Here is a 21,426-nt window from a genome sequence, read left to right as displayed (position 1 = left end):
TTTAGCAATCCTAAGTTTGTAACTGCACCTCTTGTTGACCCACGTGATTCCAAAAGCCATATTTAGTTATGATTCCTGGAGATGTCAACTTTCCCATTATGTTTCTCAGGATATATTAGATTGTATTCAAATGAGAACATTAGGTATGAAGATAGGTACAATATTTGATTGAAAATATTAGAGCACTAGATCCTGCTGCGTTTCCCATCAATCATGCCTGCTTTCACATTTACCCTCCTTTCTGTATAACGTTGCCAAGTGTATTCAAGCATTTAACATCATAAATGTCAAAAGATTTTGAATGAATTACTCTCTCTCTCTCTCTCTCAGGTGTATTCAATCATTTAACATCATATATGTCAATTATCTTTTCTACAGAGAGGGCAGGACCTTCCTTTTTTCCTGCGGAGGCTGCTGCGAGAACTAATTAATCCTAATAGATCTCTTCCTGCTCGTAGGATGGCTCAGATCTGTTTTGCAGTTAAGTAATTGACACAAGTATGCGATCAATTATCTTATACCCTGCAGTCAATTTGTTGGCAATACAACCACATGGGTGCTTACCTACATTTATCATTTTGTTTTGTTTATCTGGAGTAGGTAGTCCATTAATTTGTGACACAAGGGTTCTTAAATAGTGAAGAGGGCCTAAATCCTTCATGGCAAAAATTGTACTAAGGGAGGATATAAGCCAATCAACACGAGAAGAATTATTCCCTGTAATCAAGATGTCATCAACATAGATTAAAAGGATGAGAAGAACACCGTCAATATTATAGATAAATAATGAATGATCTGCCTGGGAGCCAAAGAAACCGAGATCAGTAAATGAGTTGCATATCTTTTGAATTTTGTCATCCACAAACCACACAACATTCATGCAGACCTGATCCATTCGAGCTGATGTAGGAGTTTATTGAATTTTGTATGAACATTGCAAGTATTCTATATCTTTTTTTTTTGGTGAAATAAGGGAAACCCCCAGAAAACAACTAAGCCCCGCACATGAGTCGAGGCCTAGCAAGACCAAGTAAGTCATCCATCAACAGATAGCTAACCCAGACAGGAGCCTCATCAAAGAAGCAAATTCCCAAATCCAGATTATAACTCCAGTTTGCCAAACAATCGGCAACACAATTCTTTTCCCTGTAAATGTGGACAAGGTGACAAGTTCCAATTTGTCGCATGAGATCACAACAACTATGCACCAAAGCAGCAAGAGGATGGCATTGCAATGAATTGATTTGTTGAACAAGTGAGACAGCAACAGCAGCATCCATTTCAATAGCAAGGTTAGTGACACCTTTTTCAACAGCAAGTTTTAGCCCAAAATATAGGCCCCAAACCTCAGCCTCCAAGATATGACCTTGGCCCAAATTCACAGCAAACCCGGCAATCCAGTCACCTGAGGAGTCACGGATAACACCTCCTGCTCCAATAATATTAGTGGCAGCCCTTCTAGAACCATCCACATTCAGCTTAAGTTGACCAATTGTAGGAGGTTCCCAAGCCAAAAAGACAAGTACTCTATCAGGTTTCTTGCCAGAGCCAATAGCGGCTTTAACCCACTCAACAACCGCAGTAAAGATGGTTTTCCTAGGATTAAAAGGAAAATCCACTGCAATGTTAAAAATCTGCTTGTTACGCCAATTCCAGATATACCAACAAGTAATGGCAAAAACAATATTCCAACCAATACCATCAGGTCCATTAACCTTAGAGAGCAAGTTGCCTAGGAACCAAGGTTTTAGCTCAGATAGGAAGAAGTGAGGAGAGGAATGTAAATTAACAACAGAATTCCATACCATCTTAGCCCTGGGACAGTCCCTAAGAATATGAATAACGGATTCAGTTTGCCAACCACACAAATGACAAGAAGGATCAGAATTTAGATTCCTCTTGGTTCTTTGCTCATTGGACAAGATTTTACCTTGATAAGCCAACCAAATGAATATGTGAATTTTGGGAGGGATTTTCATTCTCCACAAGTCATTCCAAAAGGGATCAACATCTCCCAATTCTCTAAAAAAAATAGAGTATGCAGATTTAACAGAGAATAAGCCATTTGAAGACATACCCCAGATTTGAGCATCATGTACAGAGTTCCCAAACCCAACAGGGACAGCAGTGATCTTTTGAACCAAATCTTCAGAAAGAGCATTCCTCAGCTGGTCCACATTCCACCAACCATTCCTAAAAAAGTTGTCAACGTTGCAATTCAAATCTTGGATATTCAACACCCCATTATGTTGCATTAGAGGTGTATCAAATAGCCATTTATCTGTCCAAAATTTGGCCAAATCACCCTTTCCAACCCTCCAGATCATTCCCTTTGCCAGCAGCTCAGCTCCAAAAAGAATACTGTTCCAAGTTGAGGAGCACAAATTTCTTGTTTTCAAATTAGGATCAATAATAGAATGACCCTTGAGGTATTTCTTTTCAAAAATCTGAGCCCATAAGCCATTATCTTTGTTGTGCATCCTCCAACCGATTTTAGCCAACAAAGCTTGATTCATGTCCCTAGCCTTCTTGAAACCCAAACCACCTTTGTTTTTAGGTCTACACAGTAGATTCCATTGGCAGAGGTGGACTTTCATCTTCCTATCACTTCCTCCCCAGAAGAAGTTCCTATTTAACCTGTCCAAATCTTCACAAATACTAACAGGCAATTTTGTGGTCTGCATAGAATATATGGGAATAGCAGATGTGACAGCATGGATTAGAGTGGCCCTCCCAGCTGAAGAAAGCAACTTACTTTTCCAATTGGCAAGCCTGCAATGAACCTTACTAAGCAAACTGCTGTAAGTGGATCGAGTTACCCTAGAGTGCAAGATGGGCATCCCCAAGTATTTTCCTAGGTTGTCTGTTGAAGGGGAGCCACAAATGAAACTGATCTCTTGAGCCAACGCCCTGCTGGTATTAGGAGAACAAAATACAGCAGACTTGTCAAAGTTGACAATTTGACCAGAGGCTTGACAAAATAAATCCAAGCATCCTTTCATCACCCTAGCTTGTTGCTTACTAGCTTCAGCGAAAAGGATTAAGTCATCAGCAAAAAACAAATGCGATACAGCAGGCCCAGTTTGGGAGGATTTAACAGGTTTCCATTTCCCCTTATTGATAGCATCAAAGATGATATGAGATAGCTTTTCTATGCAAACCACAAAGAGGTAGGGAGATAGGGGATCTCCTTGTCGAATACCATTCTTTGGAATAAAAGGTTGGGAAAGCTCGCCGTTAACACAAACTTGATATTTGACAGAAGAAACACAACTCATAACCAGCTGGATGAAATTACTGGGCAAGCCTATTTCACCAAGGACCTTTTCAATAAACTTCCAATTTAATCTATCATAGGCTTTAGATAGATCAATTTTCCAGGCAATGAAGCCCTTCTTACCCTTAGAACATTTGAACTTATGCATCAATTCCTGAGCAATGAGGATGTTATCTGTGATTTGTCTTCCAGAGATGAAACTAACCTGATTAGGACTGATGATTTTAGGCAGCATAGGCCTTAATCGAGCAACCAGTAATTTAGAAATTACCTTATAAAGAGTGCAACAAAGACTGATGGGTCTGAACTGCACCATGGATTGGGGGTTCTCAACCTTGGGGATCAGAGTGATTAGGGTATCATTGAGTTGCTCAGGGACAGAACATTCATGAAAAGCCGTACGAACCATGGCGAAGATGTCATCAGCACAGAGATCCCAATTCTTCTGATAAAAGGAGGCAGGGAACCCATCCACACCTGGTGCCTTAAGCCCTCCAATTTTAAACAAACTCTCCTTGACTTCAACCAGCTCAACACTCTTAACCAGGTAGTTCAAATCAGCCTCCTGAACAGAAGGATAAAGGTTGGGTATATCTTGAGTGGAGTCAAGAGAAACAGATTGTGAAAACAGAGCTGAAAAATAAGTGATTGCCAGCTCTTTAAGACCATCAGCATCTTCCACCCATACCCCATCACAATTCTTCAGTCTCTCAATCTTATTGCGCCTTCGCCTAATAATTGTAGTCATATGAAAAAATTTGGTATTTCTATCCCCTTCTTGCAACCATTTCAATCTAGACTTTTGTTGCCAGAATAAAGCTTCTTGATCAAGAATGCCATTGTACTCCCCAATCAGAACATCTTCAAGATTGCTCAAATCCAAATTTGGCCCTATACACAAAGCTTTCTGTATTCCAGCCAGCCTGGCTAAAATGATAGCTTTCTTCTGTCGAAGATGCCCAAAAACAGTAGTATTCCATTGTTTCAGAGGCTCAATTAAACAGCAAGATTTCTTCAACGCATCACCAGTTGCTTGCTCCCACCGTTGAGTGATAAACTCCTTGAACTCATCATGTTTCAACCACATTGCTTCAAATCTGAAGGGCCTATTAGTAGGAGAAGTAGTAAGACTGGACTTCAAACAAATTTTTATGGGGCTATGATCAGATTTGGTTCTTGGCAGATGTATCACATTAGCTTCAGCAAACAGCCCCCTCCACTGCAAGTTACATATTGCTCTATCAAGCCTTTCATCAAGAACTCTTTTATTTGTCCAAGTAAATTTAGGCCCAGAGTAGCCTAAATCCACCATATTGTGAGCATCAAACCAATTTCGAAAACCCCTCAGCCTAGAAACCTGCACACCACCCAATTTATCATCAGCAGCAAGCAATTCATTAAAGTCTCCCGCTAACATCCAAGGCAAGTTGTGACAGTCCGCAACAAAGCATAGATACTCCCACAGGTTTGCTCTTTTCACAGCACAAGGTTTAGCATAAATTGCTGAAAATAGCCAAGGGGCTTGACCATGCTCAGTGATACAAGCTGAGATGACCTGATCAGTTGTTCCAATGATATCTACTTTAACTTTAGTTTCGTTCCAAAGCAGCCATAAACCCCCAGAAAACCCAATCGGGTCAACAATCTCAAAACCAGAAAATCCAAGAGACTTCACCATTTTTACAGCTTTTTGACCACTAATCCGGGGTTCACAGACAAATAGAATGTCAAGACGGTGATTAGCAATTAACTCCATCATGTTAGAACGAAACTTGGTGCTACCAGCACCTCTAGCATTCCAGCATAACAAATTCATTAGAACCTTAAAACAAAGGAGAACTAAACAAAAAGAACAACTAAAAACTCCCATAGAAAGCCATAAAGGTCCACAACAGACCCAATAAAACCCACAACAAACTCAAAGGATACTCACAACAATTCAGCAAGTCCAATTGGAATTGGGGTTGAGCAACTCCATGGCCTCCCTCGGACTTTTGGTCAGAGTAAATAGGAACCCTCTGGGAATTGACAAGATTTCACAAAGTGGCACAGAGAGAAAACCAGCTGTGGGTTATTGAAGATAGGAACTGGGGTTTGGATTCAAAGTGGGGGATCTAAGGGAATGGGACGGGGAGGGGCTGGTGGTGTAGAACAGGGAGCAGGTTGTGGGTTGTTGAGATGGCGAAAGTGAGTGAAAAAAGTGGGTCGTTGAGAGGGTGGAGGGAAGTAAAATTAGGAGAAAGGAGGAAGCCCCAAAACAGGGAACATCTTTAAAAAAACACAGGGACTCTTACGAAGAAGAGGGAGGCTCTCACTAAGGAGAGAGAACTCTCACGAAGGAGAGGGATGCTCTCACGGAGGAGAGAAAGAAGATCTAATATCAACGACCATTTGCAAGTATTCTATATCAGTGTACGACCTTCAACAAGATAACGTAGGGCTCTTGAAACATGATGAAATAGCATCATACCAATTTATAATATTTGTTTGATATTGAATTTGCCTTTTCATAGCTGTTTTGTTACTTGCATCAAGTAATCTGTCATTTATTAATGATAAGTGCCCAGGCAACTGAGAAACATAGAAGAGGAAGTAGAGTTGCTATAGTTAGGAGGAGTTATGCATGCCATTTGAAAGTAAGAAACAAAAGGGAAAGGGAAAAAAACAACCAAACGTCATTTGCTGTCCTTTTGTTTTCGTTGAATAATTATTTGGAGCTCATAGCTCAGATCTATCCCAAGGTTTTAAATGAAAAAGGACTTACGTGTCAAAAATGTGTTGGCAATGCTATACTGCCATACTTTGGCTCATCCCTTTTCTATCAGCCCTATTTTTTCAAATGTAATTCTAGCATATGCTTCTATAGCAGCATTTGCAAAAAAAATTTCTTCTAGTTTTTTACTTCATACCATGATGAGAAATCATCTGTGTTGCGTAATTTTTTAATAGGTCTCTTTTCTACTGATAGTTATGCATTATCAGGTGTTATCTTTTCCCCTTCAAATGAATGTATAATGTTGTGGTGGTCAATTCTGAAGCTTATGATATACTTTATGTTCATTATTTAGTTCTCACCTTCTGGCAATTTGTGTTTTTTTGAATTTACAGATGATATTGTTAGCAATCTACCTAGTCAGTCCTGTTGACCTTATTCCGGAAGGTGGCTTTTATGCATTAACTTTCATTTGGTTGAATTTTTCTTGTTGAGTTGTTCTAGTAAGTAGCACCAGTGTTTTCAAAGGCACGCGCGCGTCGGAGCGAGGCGGCAGCAAATAGCCTCAAGGCGTCGTTTGTTTCGCGAGTTGCACGTTTAGCGCTGGGAAGGCGTGAGGAGGCGTTTCAAGGCGCAGCGAGGCGGAGCAAGGCGCAACGAGGCGGAGCAAGGCGGCAGCAAATCTGGACACTCAGAACTGGAAGAAATTTTGGGAGTCTGCAAATTGGCTGCGGCTCTGCGAGGAAGACGACTCGCGTGGGTTTTTTTTTAGGTTAATTGTAATGAAACGACGTCGTTTCGATTGAAGTGTTAAAAAAAAAACTTAAAGTGAAACGACGTCGTTTCACTTGGAGTGTTTTGATAAAAAGAAAACACGCAAGTTTCTGTTTTTTTTTTTCTTCCCTTAATTTGTAATAAACTTAAAGCAAGAAAATTAATATCTTCTTGCCTTTTCTATCTCCAGCCGACTGTAGCTTTTCTACTTACCTCTTTTTTTTTTTTTTTTTCCTAAATTAATATATTAACACACGCATATATATATATATAGTACAACCCTAATTTCTACCCTTACTAGATAATCTCCATCAATTTCAAGAATTCTCTTCGTTTTTCAACTGCAAGTAAGTCATTTATTTTTCTCTCTAATTCTTCGCAACTGTAATTTGAAGTTCCGTATTTTTTTTTTTCAATTTTTTAAAAATATATTAGTTATCTTATTCGTTTATATGATATAGTAGAAATTTGACGTATATGCATCATACTTGTATCTTAGAAATATTAATTGTTTTATAGCTATGAATCGAAAAGATCCTGCGTGGAAGTATGCAAAAGAAATAGAGGGGGAAAAAATACTTGAGATGCACATTTAGTACTTATATTTAATTATATTTAAAAGATTGTTATGGTTCAATAAAAATTAGTTGTACAATTTAATTGTATTGTATTATTCATAAATTTTTCTTACTAAAATAAATTAATGTTCAAAAGGCTTACGCCTCAATACTTCAAGGCTTACGCCTCGCGTAGCACTACTAAAAACGCCTCGCCTATACGCCTCGCCTTTGAAAACATTGAGTAGCACACTATTACTACATCATCCTGGCTTTGTGATCCTGCAGCAATGTTTGGTTTACTTGGTTACGTGGATGATTTCATCGTGGCGCTCGTCATCTTGTTTAATCTTGCTGCCATTTCTCGGTCAATACTCTATCACCGTCATGGAGGTTCCTGAACTGTGCAGTCATGGCTTACGGCAATTTTAAATTTAACCCATGGAAAGGAGGAACTAGTTTTGAGTTCGTAATAGCAAGCTGGGAATTTTTCTTTGTTGTATGGGGTCGAATAATTGGACTTGATTCACCTCATTGGAATATAGGATTTTAGAAGTGAGCCATCTATATGTTGCAATGTAGTTTCAGTTGAATTTGTATACATTTTCATGCTCAATTACGGTGACTTACAAATGAAATTAGAAAATGTAGAACCTTGGGTTGTCCATATGCACTGGCATTGTAGGGGCCACTTTGTGTTAATAGACCAAATAGTTATTAGCAGAGCTTTTTTTTTCCTATTCTGGATGACTTTGCTGTGTTTTTATTTTTGGGGTCAAATTCCTAAATGTCTCTTATCAATTCATCAATTTGGTCTCTTATTAATTCAACCAATTTTGTCTTTATGTTTAATCCAATAGCCAATTCGGTCTACTGTTTTTTTTGTTCTGTAAGAAACTTGCACTTTTCATTGGACATAGGAACATACAACGAGAAAGGAAATACAATGCAATAAAGCAGAAGGGAGAAAACATGTGACAATCCTCTTCCGACTGCGAGTTGGCATCCCTCCAAGGCCGCCATTGCCTCCACCTCAATTGCAGAACCCCCAGCCATAGAAGACGATCTTGTCCCGAGAAACATCCGTCATGCGTACCTGATGATAACCCCAGCACCTGCCGTACAATTGTGTTGGTTCCACGCAGCATCAATATTAATCTTGAGGTTTGGGGCACAAGGGGGCATCCAGTGGTCGAGAACCTGCTGGTTTGGTTTCTGTCAGCCTGACTCAGAGTTCACTCACCATTTCTAAGCATTGTCAGATCACCAATCATTTGTTGAGATTAATTTTGAAAATTTCATTACTAGTTTTATATTCTAGAAAAGTCTGCTGCGTTGGTTTGGCATTTAATTCTTGTTCTAGGGAGTTGTAATATGAGCTTTTGCTCAACATGATTAGCCCTTGAAAGTTCCTCTTGCAATAACGCTACCTTTTGGAGTTTTTGGACTCATTGTATACAAGGGTATCTTTACTTGAAATTAATGTGATTTTGAAAATCATTAGACTGATAAACTTTTTCTTTGACCTAAGACCCTTCTTCTCGGGAAAGACAGTTAACAGAGAGAGGTTAGGAAGAAAAACATAAGCTTTCTAGTTTGAGAGTTTGCAAAGAAGGGTGCCCTAGCAATTTTGAATTTTTGTGGCCTACTTCCATTAGTTTATACTTTATACTTATTAATTTGCTAGTTTTAACATATCCAAAGTAGATATTGAAAAGAGAGAAATTTCACAATAAATCAATATGAGAGTTTAATTTTTTTTCTTCTTCTTTATTTTTCGTGGGAATGTTTGCCTTTGATCTAACTCATTATCTTGAGTGCTACTAAATTATGTTACTGCACACATTATTTATAGTAGAGAATTGCATGCTGAGTTAGAGTGGTCTTGGTAATTGCTTCACTTTTCAAAACAATACTTTACATGAAGAATACTACCACCTCTTTTACTACTATACCCATAAAACTTTGTTTGAAACTGTTGTTCTAGTTGGCAAAGAGATTGCAAAATCAACATCTTGCATTTTTCTTACAACAAGTAAGAAATAATCTTAGCCTCTCAAGTTCTTTCATAATTAGTAAAATGCGGAATGGGAAAAATACGAATAAAACACGTACGTCTTTTATTCGGCAAAATTTTGGCAAGTTACAATTGAAAAGTTCGGCCACTATATAATATTTTTATTCAATAATATGTAAAAATTATGTGCATAATACGTGAATTTTGTGTGTATTATTGAAATTTTTTATAAAGAATACGTGTTTTAAACATGAAAAAATACGTACGTACGTACAATATGTGTATTGTATATTTGCTTTTTTTAAAATGTGTATTTTACTGAGTCTTTAAGACGTGTATGAAAAACAGAAGTATTATTGGAAAATACTTATGTATGTATATAATATGAGTATTAAATGGGAAAATGCTAAATTCAGTATACGAGTAATAACTTTGGAAAAGTAAAAATAAAAAAGGAGACAACATATACTTGAGTAATGGCCTGCTCGTAATGAATAATGCTCTAAACTACTCTTATGATAAATGAAAATCATGGAAAAAAATAATTTTAAAAAAACAAATCTCAGTGTATACTTAAAGAGTATAGCCGCGCGGTTGTACTATTTATTTAAAAAAAAAACACGCAAATATAGCTGTTGGCTATACTCTTTATTGCAAAGTATAGCCGCGCGGCTAGACTATTTATTATATATATATGAGTTATTCACAGCAATGGTCCCTCAATTATACCCCAAGTTACACTTTGGTCACTTAACTCAAATATTAGTTGCAAAGGTCACTCAATTAGGTGTTTTGTTGCATCGTTAGTCCTACCGTCAACTTTGTTACTTTTTCTGTTTAAAATGATGACGTGACAAGCATCTCTTAGATTATTGATGGGCAAATGTGACTTTTTAGTTAAGATTATTTGTAGCAATGATCCCTCAACTATACTCGGAGTTACATTTTGGTCACTCAATTAGGTGTTATGTTGCACCATTAGTCCCTATCGTTAGAGAGACTTGACGGTAGGACTAACGGTGCAACAAAACACCTATGACCTCTGCAACTAATATTTGAGTTGAGTGACCAAAGTGTAACTTAGGGTATAGTTGAGAGACCATTGTTGCAAATAATCCTATATATATATAGGATCCGCCAAGCCGCTAGGCAGCCCTTTTTATTTTATTTTATTTTATTACGAGTATTGCCGCTTGAAGAAAGAATATTCAGTAATCTAAATCCCACCTGTTCCGATGCGGCTGTACTCGTAAAAAGTATACTGTTCCGGTGGGATTAGAATATTTTTCAATTCAGGCTTTGGCGGTGTGTCGTCTGGGAAATTTGGCACTCCCGAACTTTGCAGGCAGCTCATCAAGCTGTTGGGGGCACACTGATAAGAGAGAGTCCAACGACCGAAAATGGAAATGGAAATTGAAGCAAAAGAAGAGCAAGTCCCAATGGAGCCTCCCAAAATTCACTGCCTAGACGGTTCTTTAGTGAACCGAATCGCCCCCGGCGAGGTTATCCAACGCTCTGTCTTCACTGTCAAAGAGTTCGTTGAGTTTTTAAGTGTGAGACATGTACTTTGGCCAAGAGCCATTGCACTGTGTTTCTTTTGAGTGACAGTAAAGCTGCAAAGCCTTTTGATTTAGTGCATTCTGATGTGTGGGGTTCGGCTCGCATTACTTTGAATGGATTTCGTTGGTTCGTCACTTTTATTGCTGATTGTAGCCGACTTACTTGAGTTTTTTTGCTGAAAAATAAACATGATGTTGTTTCCATCCTTCCAGAATTTTGTACTATGGTGTCTACTCAGTTTCATGCTCCGATCAAAGTATTACGGACAGATAACGGAGGTGAATATGTGAATAATACTTTGGCGTCTTTCTTCCGTGCTCAAGGTATTATTCACCAAACGACAACCCCCTTTACTCCTCAACAAAATGATGTGTCTAAAAGAAAGAACCGACAATTGCTTGAAGTTGCCCGCTCACTCATGTTGGATATGAATGTTCCCCATCACCTTTGGGGGCATGCTGTTCTGTCCGCTGCCTATTTGATTAATCGTACTCCTAGCCAGGTTCTTGATATCAAGACTCCGCATGATGTGTTTGGTGACCATGTTTCCCCTGTCTCCGTTTCCAAGTTGCCCCCTAAAGTTTTTGGGTGTGTTGCTTATGTTCATGTCTACTCCCATCAACGGAGTAAACTTGATCCTTGTGCTCTCCGCTGCGTCTTCATTGGCTATTCTACTACTCAGAAATGTTATAAGTGCTATCACCCTCCTACTCAGAAGGTACATGTTACTTTGGATGTCATCTTTCATGAAGAAGTACCATATTATGTTTCCCCCTCCTCTTCAATTCAGAGGGAGAGGGGGAGTGAATTGAAGAGTTTCGAAGTGGAAAATATGGAAGATCTTGGACATGAAGAAGGAATTTCTGGCGAACAGGAAGCGACCGGTCACTGGGAAGAAACGACCGATAGCGAACGAAACTGCCTGGAAAAGATCGGTCGCGATGCAACCAGCCTGGAAATGATCGGTCGCATAGAAGTGAGCGATCGGTCGCCTGCCTCGATGAGCGACGACGATGCGAGTCCAGCGATGAGCAACGACGATACGAGTCCAGCGACCGATCACCCAGAAGGTCACGACCGGTTGCCGGGTGATGTTTTGGAAATTTTTGGTTCTTCCTCAGAAGGACGTGACAGTGATACTAGAAACTCTCGTACAGATGAAATTGATACAAGACCCCCCCTCTGCCCTGCCACTGCCCCAATCTACTCGTGATAGTGAATCAAGTGAGGTAATTTCTAATGATCTATCTGTGTCAACTTATCAGTTACCCCCACGAACCACTCGTGGGAAACCTAAAGTACAATATTCTCCTGATATACATGCCAAGTCTAAATATCCTATTAGGTATTATGTGTCAACTGATCGTTTGTCTAAGTCATATGCATCATATTTGTGTCACTTATCTAGTGTATGTGTGCCAACTAAGCTGCAGGATGCTTTATCTGATCCAAAATGGGTAGATGCAATGCATATTGAGATGAAAGCTTTGAACAAAAATGCCACATGGGAGTTAGTTCCTTTACCAAAGGGAAAAAAGGCTGTTGGGTACAGATGGGTGTTTACTTTGAAGCACAAGGCTGATGGGTCCTTTGACCGTTACAAGACAAGATTGGTAGCAAAAGGGTATACTCAGACCTATGGAGTGGATTACACGGAAACCTTTGCTTCAGTAGGAAAGCTCAATACTATGCGCGTACTCTTGTCCTTGGCTGCTAATCTTGATTGGCCGCTGTTACAATTTGATGTCAAAAATGCATTCCTCCATAGTGACCTCAAGGAGGAGATTTACATGGATCTCTCTCCTGGTATTCCTGTAACCTCTAAAGAGGGTATTGTGTGTAAGCTGCGGAAGTCTTTATATGGATTTAAGTAGTCTCCAAGAGCGTGGTTTGGGAGATTTGCAGCATCTATGAAGAAGTTTGGGTACGTGCAAAGTAACTCAAATCATACTTTGTTTCTAAAGCATCATAAAGGTAAATTGACAACTTTAATTATTTATGTTGATATAATTGTGACTGGAGGTGATCTGGCAGAAATGCAAATTCTCCAGAAATATCTGGCGTATGAATTTGAGATGAAATCATTAGGTGACTTGAAGTACTTTCTTGGGATTGAAGTTGTCAGATCTAAACATGGTATTTTTTTTGTCCCAAAGGAAGTATGTGTTGGATTTACTTGCAGAAACTGAAATGTTGGATTGTAAACCAATTGATACTCCTAGTGAACAGAATCACAAGTTGGGGTTATATTCTAATCAAGTTCCTACTGGTAAAAAGCGCTATCAACGGCTTGTGAGGAAATTAATTTATTTAGCTCATACACGTCCTGACATTGCGTATGTAGTGAGTTTAGTGAGTCAGTTTATGCACTCGCCTAATGAAGACCATATGAGAGCCATGACACGTATTTTGAGATATCTCAAAATAACTCCTGACAAGGGGTTAATGTTTTCTAAGTATGGTCATACAGATGTGAAAGGATACACAGATGCTGACTGGGCAAGTTCAACTACTAATAGACGTTCAACGTCTGGGTATTTTATGTTTGTTGGTGGCAATCTTGTTACGTGGAGAAGCAAAAAACAAAATGTGGTGTCTCGATCTAGTGCGGAGGCTGAGTATCGTGAGATGGCCCATGGCGTATGTGAGTTACTGTGGTTGAGGAGATTATTGAGAGACCTTGATTTTGGGCCTAAGAAACCCATGGATTTATATTGTGACAATACGGCTGCGATTGCAATTGCTCATAACTCTGTACAACATGATCGTACAAAGCATGTGGAGGTTGATCGAAATTTCATTAAAGAAAAGTTGGATGCGGAGATTGTTTCCTTCCCGTTCATCAGTTCTGAGTATCAGTTAGCTAATGTTCTTACGAAAATTGTTTCTACAAGTATCTTTCTCAACTCGCTTGACAAGTTAGGCATGCATGACGTCTTTGCTCCAACTTGAGGGGGAGTGTTAGCGAGTCCTAGCCCTATTAGGATATTTCCTTCTTATTCTATTAGGATTTTATTTTTCCTTTTTGTATAGATATTATGTAATTAGGATTCCACTTATTTCCTAGTTTAACCCTACTAGAGTTTGTAACCTTGTATTATAAATACCTCCTTTCGGAGAATGAAATATATATGCAAATATTCTACCGTATTGTTTGACTCTATCTTGGTGTGCAAAGCAGCCATACTGCAAATAGGACCTTCAGAATCTACCCTTTTCAATCTGGAAGTTTTTCGCCTGTCTGAAGAGTAAACGCAGCATATAGTCAACCCTTTTAAATCACGACCCATGATTCTTTGAGGAACTTCAAAGTAGACGATATTGTCCACATCATTGACGACTTTGTACCACTCAGGAATATCATAAATTCCATTCAAATAAATTCCACCAAATCCGCAAGAAGTCCATCTCTGCACACCAGAAGCAAGACAGTCTTATACATGCATGCATATATTATTACATGGGCCGCATCTGAAGCTGTGCCTCTGTGTTTGTGTGTGTGTGTGTGTGAGAGAGAGAGAGAGAGAAAGAGAGAGACCTGTGGGATGTTGTTCCTAAAATCGGCAGTCAGATTGGTGCAGCCTTCCATATGAATCCTTGTCATGGAGTTTAATGACTTATCCATGCCTGGAACCTCAGTGAGTTTGAACAAATCACACAGATACAATTCTCTCATATTTGACATTTTTGAAAAATCTGGAATTGTTTCCAATTTTGGGCAGCCAATTGCTTTCAGAACATACAAATTGGTTGGTAAATCTGGGATTGCACGAAGTTTTCTGCATGCATTTAAACACAAGACCTTGAGCTTTGAAAGACCAGTGAGACTTGGCAGGCTACGAAAATTATTGGCTCCAAGAAGCAGATGTTCTAAGGAAATTAGGCTACATAGATCCTTAGGGATTGCATCCTCAGTTAACCGCCAGAAGCCTGCAAGACATAACTCTATTAAAGAGTTCAAGCCATGTTACGAAATGGGTAAAAGATGGAATTTCAAAATTCTCACCAGATAGAGATAAAATTCTCAAGTTCTTCAATTTTACTACGGAAGATGGAATTTTTCTGATGCCTGTGCAATCTGCTTCCAAAATTGTCAATGATACCATGTCCCCTAAGCCATCAGCCAAGTTTTCAAATCTTGAACAACCATTCAATATAAGAGTTTCAATAGACTTGGATTTATAGAAATTCAGTGGGAGACCCCTTAGCATTTCGCAGTCTTCAAGATTTACCAAAGAAAGTCTTCCAAGATCCCCAATGGATGAGTGAACCTTAATCAACTCCTTACAACCTCTCAATATCAACTTCTCGAGATTTGGGAATTTTGAAAAGTCCGGTGATTTTCTTAAGTGATAATCATATTCGACATGAATGATGTCATCATCATTGACCAGATATGGGCTTCATTCATACGCACAAAGATGGTAATCAATCATATTTTCGTTCATAAATTTGTCCCATACCAGACTAACACCTGTTTTCTTCACCTTCACCGCATTATATTTCTCAATTATTTCAATCAAGACTTTATCACCGTCTTGCAATTTGAGCTTGTCATTTGATAACTGTCCCTGCCAAAGATAATCAGTACCATAACTTAGACTGTAGGGCATGATCCTGGCGTCAAACTCAGTACCCTCGGTCATGTTTTTAATGCTAATACAATAACTGCTGAAGCCTGAAGAGAAAACGAAGGACAAAGTTAACCCTTTCAAATTACGACCAACACTTTGAGGCACCACAAAATACACAATATCATCGTCATGGACATAATGGAACCAATCAGGAATATCATTTCCACTGAGAAAAATGCCACCATATCCGCAAGAAGTCCATCCCTACACCATGTAGAGCCAAATTTCTATAAGAAATACATTCTTATGCATACATGTGTACATGTCTGTAAACCAGAAGCAATACATTCTTATACATGCATGCATATATCATTACATGGGCAGTCAGATTTTGTGTGTGTGTGTGTGTGTGTGAGAGAGAGAGAGAGAGAGAGAGACAGAGGGAGAGACAGAGAGACAGAGAGACAGAGACCTGTAGGATGCTGTTCCTAAAATCGGCAGTCAGATTGGTGCAGCCTTCCATATGAATCCTTGTGATGGAGTTTAATGACTTATCCAAGCCTGGAACCTCGGTGAGTTTGAACGAATCACTGAGATACAATTCTCTCATGTTCAACATTTTTGAAAAATCTGGAATTGTTTCCAATTTTGGGCAGTCATTTGCTTTCAGAACATACAAATTGGTTGGTAAATCTGGGATTGCAAGAAGTTTTCTGCATGCATTTAAACACAAGACCTTGAGCTTTGAAAGACCAGCGAGACTTGGAATTTTTCTGATGGCTGTGTTATCTGCTTTCAATATTGTCAATGATACCATGTCCCCTAAGCCATCAGCCAAGTTTCGAAATCTCCAACAACCATTCAGTATAAGAGTTTCAATAGACTTGGATTTATAGAAATTCAGTGGGAGATCCCTTAGCATTTCGCAGCCTTCAAGATTTACCAAAGAAAGTCTTTCAAGATGCCCGATGGATAAGTGAACCTTATACAAGCGCTTACAACCTTTCAATATCAACTTTTCAAGATTTGGGAATTTTGAAAAGTCTGGTGATTTTGTCATGTCATGATCATCTTCAACATGAATGATGTCATCATCATTGACCTGATATGGGCGTCGTTCATACGCACAAAGATGGTAATCAATCATATTTTCGTTCATAAATTTGTCCCATACCAAACTAACACCTGTTTTCTTCACCTCCACCTTCACCTCCTTCAAATCATATTCGGTTATTATTTCAATCAAGACTTTATCACCGTCTTGCAATTTGAGCTCGTCATTTGATAACTGTCCCTGCCAAAGATAACCATTACCATAACTTAGATTGTAGGGCATGATCCTGGCATCAAACTCAGTACCCTCGGTCAAGTTTTTAATGCTAATACGATAACCGCTGAAGCCTGAAGAGAAAACGAAGGACAAAGTTATCCCTTTCAAATTACGACCAACACTTTGAGGCACCGCGAAATACACAATATCATCATCATGGACATAATGGAACCAATCAGGAATATCATTTCCACTGAGAAAAATGCCACCATATCCGCAAGAAGTCCATCCCTATACCATGTAGAGCCAAATTTCTATAAGAATACATTGTTATGCATGCATGTGTACATGTGCGTTGTATGTGATTGAAAGAGAAAGATGTATGAGAGAGAGAGAGAGAGAGAGAGAGAGAGAGAGAGAGAGAGAAGGATTGACCTGTCGGATGTTCTTCCTAAAATCGGCAGTGAGATTAGTGCAATTTCCCATATGAATCATTGTCATGGAGTTTAACGACTTATCCAGGCCTGGAATCTCAGTGATTTTGCCCAAATCTCTTAGATACAATTCTCTTATATTTGACATTTCTGAAAAATCTGGCATTTTTTCCAATGCAATGCAGCCATCTGCTCGTAAGACTTCCAAATTTGTTGGTAAATCTGGGATTGCACGAAGATTTTTGCACTTATTTAAAGACAAATCATGAAGCTTTGAAAGACGACTGAGGCTTGGTAGGCTGCAAAAGTCATTGCCGTCAAGATATAAATGTACTAAGGAAATTAGGCTACTGAGATCCTTGGGGAATGCATCATCAGTTAAACTCCAGCATGCAAGAGCTAATTCTCTTAAAGAGCTTAAACTTTGCAACGAAGGAGGCAAAAGATTTGTTGATGGCGACCCTTCCACATAACATAAAGATACAACTTTCAGTTTCTTCAATTTTATTATGGAAGATGGTATTTGTCTTATGGCTGTCTCATCCGCTTTCAGAGTTGTCAATGATACCATGTCCCCTAAGCCATCAGCCAACTTTTCAAAACTTGTACAACCATTGAGCAGAAGAGTTTCAATAGACTTGGATTTATAGAAATTCAGCGGGAGATCCCTTAGCATTCTGCAGTATTCAAGATTTACCAAAGAAAGTCTTCCAAGATCCCCAATGGATGAGTGAACCTCAGACAAACTCTCACAGTCTTCCAATATCAATTCCTCGAGATTTGGGAGTTTTGAAAAGTCTGGTGATTTTGTTAGCTCATAAGAATAACTGAGATTAAGGATTTTCAAATTCTGATGCAACTGTTACACAAAAACAAAATTAGAATGGAAATTAAAATCCAAAAGGAAGGTCTCTGATACAGAAATTAAACCAAAATGAAGAGAAGGTGAAGTATAATATATGTATAGAACCAGAAGGAAAGAACCAACAACAACTAGGTTGAGATTATTATACCTTGCAATCCTTCCAAACTATTTTGAGTTTGCTCCACTGCAGGTCTAAAGCAACTAGTTTTGGTTGCATAGGAAAGTCATCTGGCATGGACTCTAAAGGAAAATAATGCCAGCTCAACCACATTAAATTTTTGGGAAAATCTTTGAACTCTCCAGTGAGCTCTCCATTGCTGAGGTCGAGTAACCTCAGTTTTTTCATGTTGGTAAATGCTTGTGCACTGAATCTAGTCAAATCTAGATCCAAATTTAGATCCAAATCTAGAGCAACTCCTTCAATTTCTTCAGTTCCCTGTTAAGAAAAGATACCAAGTTAGAAAAATGATTTACAAACATGAAAAATCCGTGTATGTATTAACCAAAAGGTATAATTAATAGTATTGGACCATGTTATGCCCTAGAGTTTGTCTTTGCAATCAAAGCACATATTTTTTGTTGGTTATGACTAATTGAGCTTTGATCTTAAAGGATATAATATAAGAAATGGCAACGGAGTCTAGCGAAGTGAAAAATGATCTAAACTTGCAGACTAAGGTCTCAGGTTCAAATTCATATGGCACCTTGGTAGTGTGGATGTGTGAGAACCCCCTCTTTTACTTTGGTTTAGACTATAGCTTGAACTAAACAAAACAAAACAAAAAAGAAATAGACAAGGACATTTTAATTTATTATAGACACAGGATACATGTGCTTCTCTTGCATGATGCATTTTACTGGGACAGTACTTACAGATTCATCGCTCAATACATTTGTTACGTCTTCACGTTTCCACAATCTACTAAATTTTTCAGGGTGACCGCGGGCATTTTCACGAATGATCTCTCTTCCCATGTCTTGAAGCAAATCATGCATCATCAGCTCGTTTCCCTCACTAACAGTTACAAGGCACCGTTCAATGAGGACACTGATTCCTATCGTTGCAGAAAAGCCACATCCGTCTAATATTTGTGTTACATAGTCCTTGTCCATTCCTATAAAGAAACAAGATATATCAAGGAATATCTCTCTCTTTGTATGATCAGGTAGCCCGTCAAAGCTTATTCTGAGTATTTTTTGAATATCTCCATCAGGACTTCTTTCCAATTTCTCCAAATGGCTTTCCCATTCCGCTATGGATCTTTTAATCAGAAAAGACCCAACAACTCGAAGTGCTAGTGGCAAGCCTCGACAGTAACGAAATACACGTTTTGAGAGGTCAAGATATTCTTGATTAGGATAACCACTTTCGAAGGCATGCCAACTAAAGAGCTCTAGAGCTTCTTTTTCATCCATTTCTTCAGCCATATATGTGCCATCCACTCCAATTTGCTCTAGCAAATGTTTATCTCTTGTTGTTATAATAATTCTACTTCCAGGACCAAACCAATCACGTTTTCTAGCTATTGCTTTTAGCTTCTGTACTTCATCTACATCGTCAATTATGACAAGTGCTCTTTTACAGTGAAGTCTTTCTTGTATCACAGTGATCCCTACATCAACAGAATCAACCTTTATGGGGTCCTTGCTTTTCAAGATATCATTTAGAAGTTTTTCTTGCAAACCAACCACACCAGTAATGGGTTGGTTTGCAATTACTTCCCTCACATTTGCAAGGAAACTCCTACCTTCAAAGCTACCTTCAAATTTGTTATAAATGGCTTTGGCAAGCGTTGTTTTCCCAATGCCGCCCATCCCCCAAATACCAATCATGCGAACAACATCCTTAGAACCTGAATTTTCAATATCAATCATGCGAACAACATTGTTCACCCGAGAAGTAATTCCAACAAGGTGTTCGATGTCTAATTGGTATTTGCTGTACAACTGCTTATTAACCTCCCCAAGAATTTTCTTGATAAACTTTGCTTCATGCCTGGCAATTAAACAAAGAAGCAGAACTACGAATCATTCGATGTGGAACAAACTACAAGGTTAAATTGAATCCCTAACTTAACAATTAAGATTGGGATTTAACATCAAATGTTAAATGGATCTTACATTATCAAGTAAGAAAGAATGCATAGTTAAAACCAAACCAAACAAACAAACACCAAAGTTCAAAGTCAAAAAGAAAGAATGCATAGTTAAAACATAGTTGGAAAAACAAAAACAAAAACAAAAAGGACAGAACATTTTATAAGGAGATGATAATCCAAGGAACAAGAAATTAGTAATTACCCACTGTCAAAATTTTTAAGATCTTCCCCACACAAATCTGCAGCTTGAGTGAGAGCATTTCTCCACCGCTGTACCTTTTCTTTCTCATGTTTACCTTCACAGATGCCCGCTTCATGTTTCTCAAATGCTTGTGCAAAACTACCAGTCTGTTTCCGGACATCTGAGGGATCAACATTGTAGAACAATGGAATAACCTGTTGCCCCAATCTTTCTCTACACTCCATGATCTTCACCAGCTCGTCAAGACACCAACTGGAATCGGCATAACTCTTGGAGAAGACAATTATGGAGATCATGGACTCGTCGATTGCCTGCTCCAGTTGGGTTTTTATAAACTCCGCTTTTTCTAGCTGGTTGTCGTCAAGAAAAACACTGATTCCGGTATCAGCTAATGCGGCGTGGAGGTGGCCTGTGAAGCCCTTGCGTGTGTCTTCACCTCTGAAGCTCAAGAACACTTGGTACTTCCAACGTTTTGATGAGGAGGAGGATGGTGAGGATGAAGAGGAGGCTTTATGGGCTTTCCTGGCATCCATTAATTGATACTGGTTCAGATCAGTGTTTTCAAAGGCATGCCTTCGCGCGCGTCGGAGCGAGGCGGCAGGAAATCGCCCGAGGCGGTCGGCTATTTCGCGAGTTGCACGTTTAGCGCTGGGAAGGCGTAAGGAGGCGTTGCAAGGCGGAGCGAGGCGGACCAAGGCGTGACAGATCTTGAGACTCTGCAAATTGGCTGCGGCTCTGCGAGGAAGACGACTCGCGTGTTATTTTTTTTTAGGTTTATTGTAATGAAACGACGTCGTTTCGATTGAAGTGTTAAAAAAAAAACTTAAACTTAGACTCGTTTGGTACACGGGATTGGCTTGGACTGGCTTGGACTAAATTTAGTACCATGTTTGTTTTATCTAATCCTAGTTTTAGATGGGATTGCTAATACCGGGCCCACCAAAAACACCTCCTTAGGAGGGGACTACTAATTCCATGTGGAAGGGGAGGATTAGCTAGTCCCAATGCTCACCAATGTATAAATGCATATATTATATTGTAAAATTAATAACATATATTATTATTATTAAACTTACTTACACAT

The 21,426-nt window shown here is 38.9% G+C and overlaps 1 protein-coding gene and 1 long non-coding RNA gene across 2 annotated transcripts; one reads left to right on the top strand and one right to left on the bottom strand.

Annotated features, from left to right (window-relative positions):
* The first annotated feature begins 370 nt into the window (after positions 1-370).
* Positions 371-7,934, top strand: LOC110768746 (uncharacterized). Its single transcript, XR_015825647.1, has 3 exons — positions 371-480; positions 6,386-6,437; positions 7,610-7,934. It is a non-coding gene; the product is annotated as an uncharacterized LOC110768746 (long non-coding RNA).
* A 9,138-nt stretch (positions 7,935-17,072) lies between these two features.
* On the bottom strand, positions 17,073-20,875 carry LOC110746739 (TMV resistance protein N-like). Its single transcript, XM_021946976.2, has 4 exons — positions 20,343-20,875; positions 18,915-20,037; positions 18,190-18,477; positions 17,073-18,035 (listed from the first exon to the last, which is right to left on the bottom strand). Exons 1-4 carry the CDS (start codon positions 20,873-20,875, stop codon positions 17,073-17,075), a joined length of 2,907 nt encoding a protein of 968 aa, XP_021802668.2.
* Between the last annotated feature and the right edge of the window lie 551 nt (positions 20,876-21,426).

This window comes from Prunus avium, chromosome 7 (genome assembly GCF_965620075.1).
Source record: "Prunus avium chromosome 7, drPruAviu1.hap1.1, whole genome shotgun sequence".
Taxonomy (NCBI): Eukaryota; Viridiplantae; Streptophyta; class Magnoliopsida; order Rosales; family Rosaceae; genus Prunus; species Prunus avium.
Note: the sequence above shows the minus strand (reverse complement) of the source record. Positions and strands in the feature narration are given on the sequence as shown.

Excerpts from the sequence above, each read along its gene's own strand:
- LOC110746739 (XM_021946976.2), bottom strand. The coding sequence starts at position 20,875 with ATGGATGCCAGGAAAGCCCATAAAGCCTCCTCTTCATCCTCACCATCC. Across the intron at positions 20,038-20,342 it reads CTTAAAAATTTTGACAGTGG|GCATGAAGCAAAGTTTATCA; the intron begins GTAATTACTAAT and ends TTTAATTGCCAG. Across the intron at positions 18,478-18,914 it reads ATGTATTGAGCGATGAATCT|GGAACTGAAGAAATTGAAGG; the intron begins GTAAGTACTGTC and ends TTTTCTTAACAG.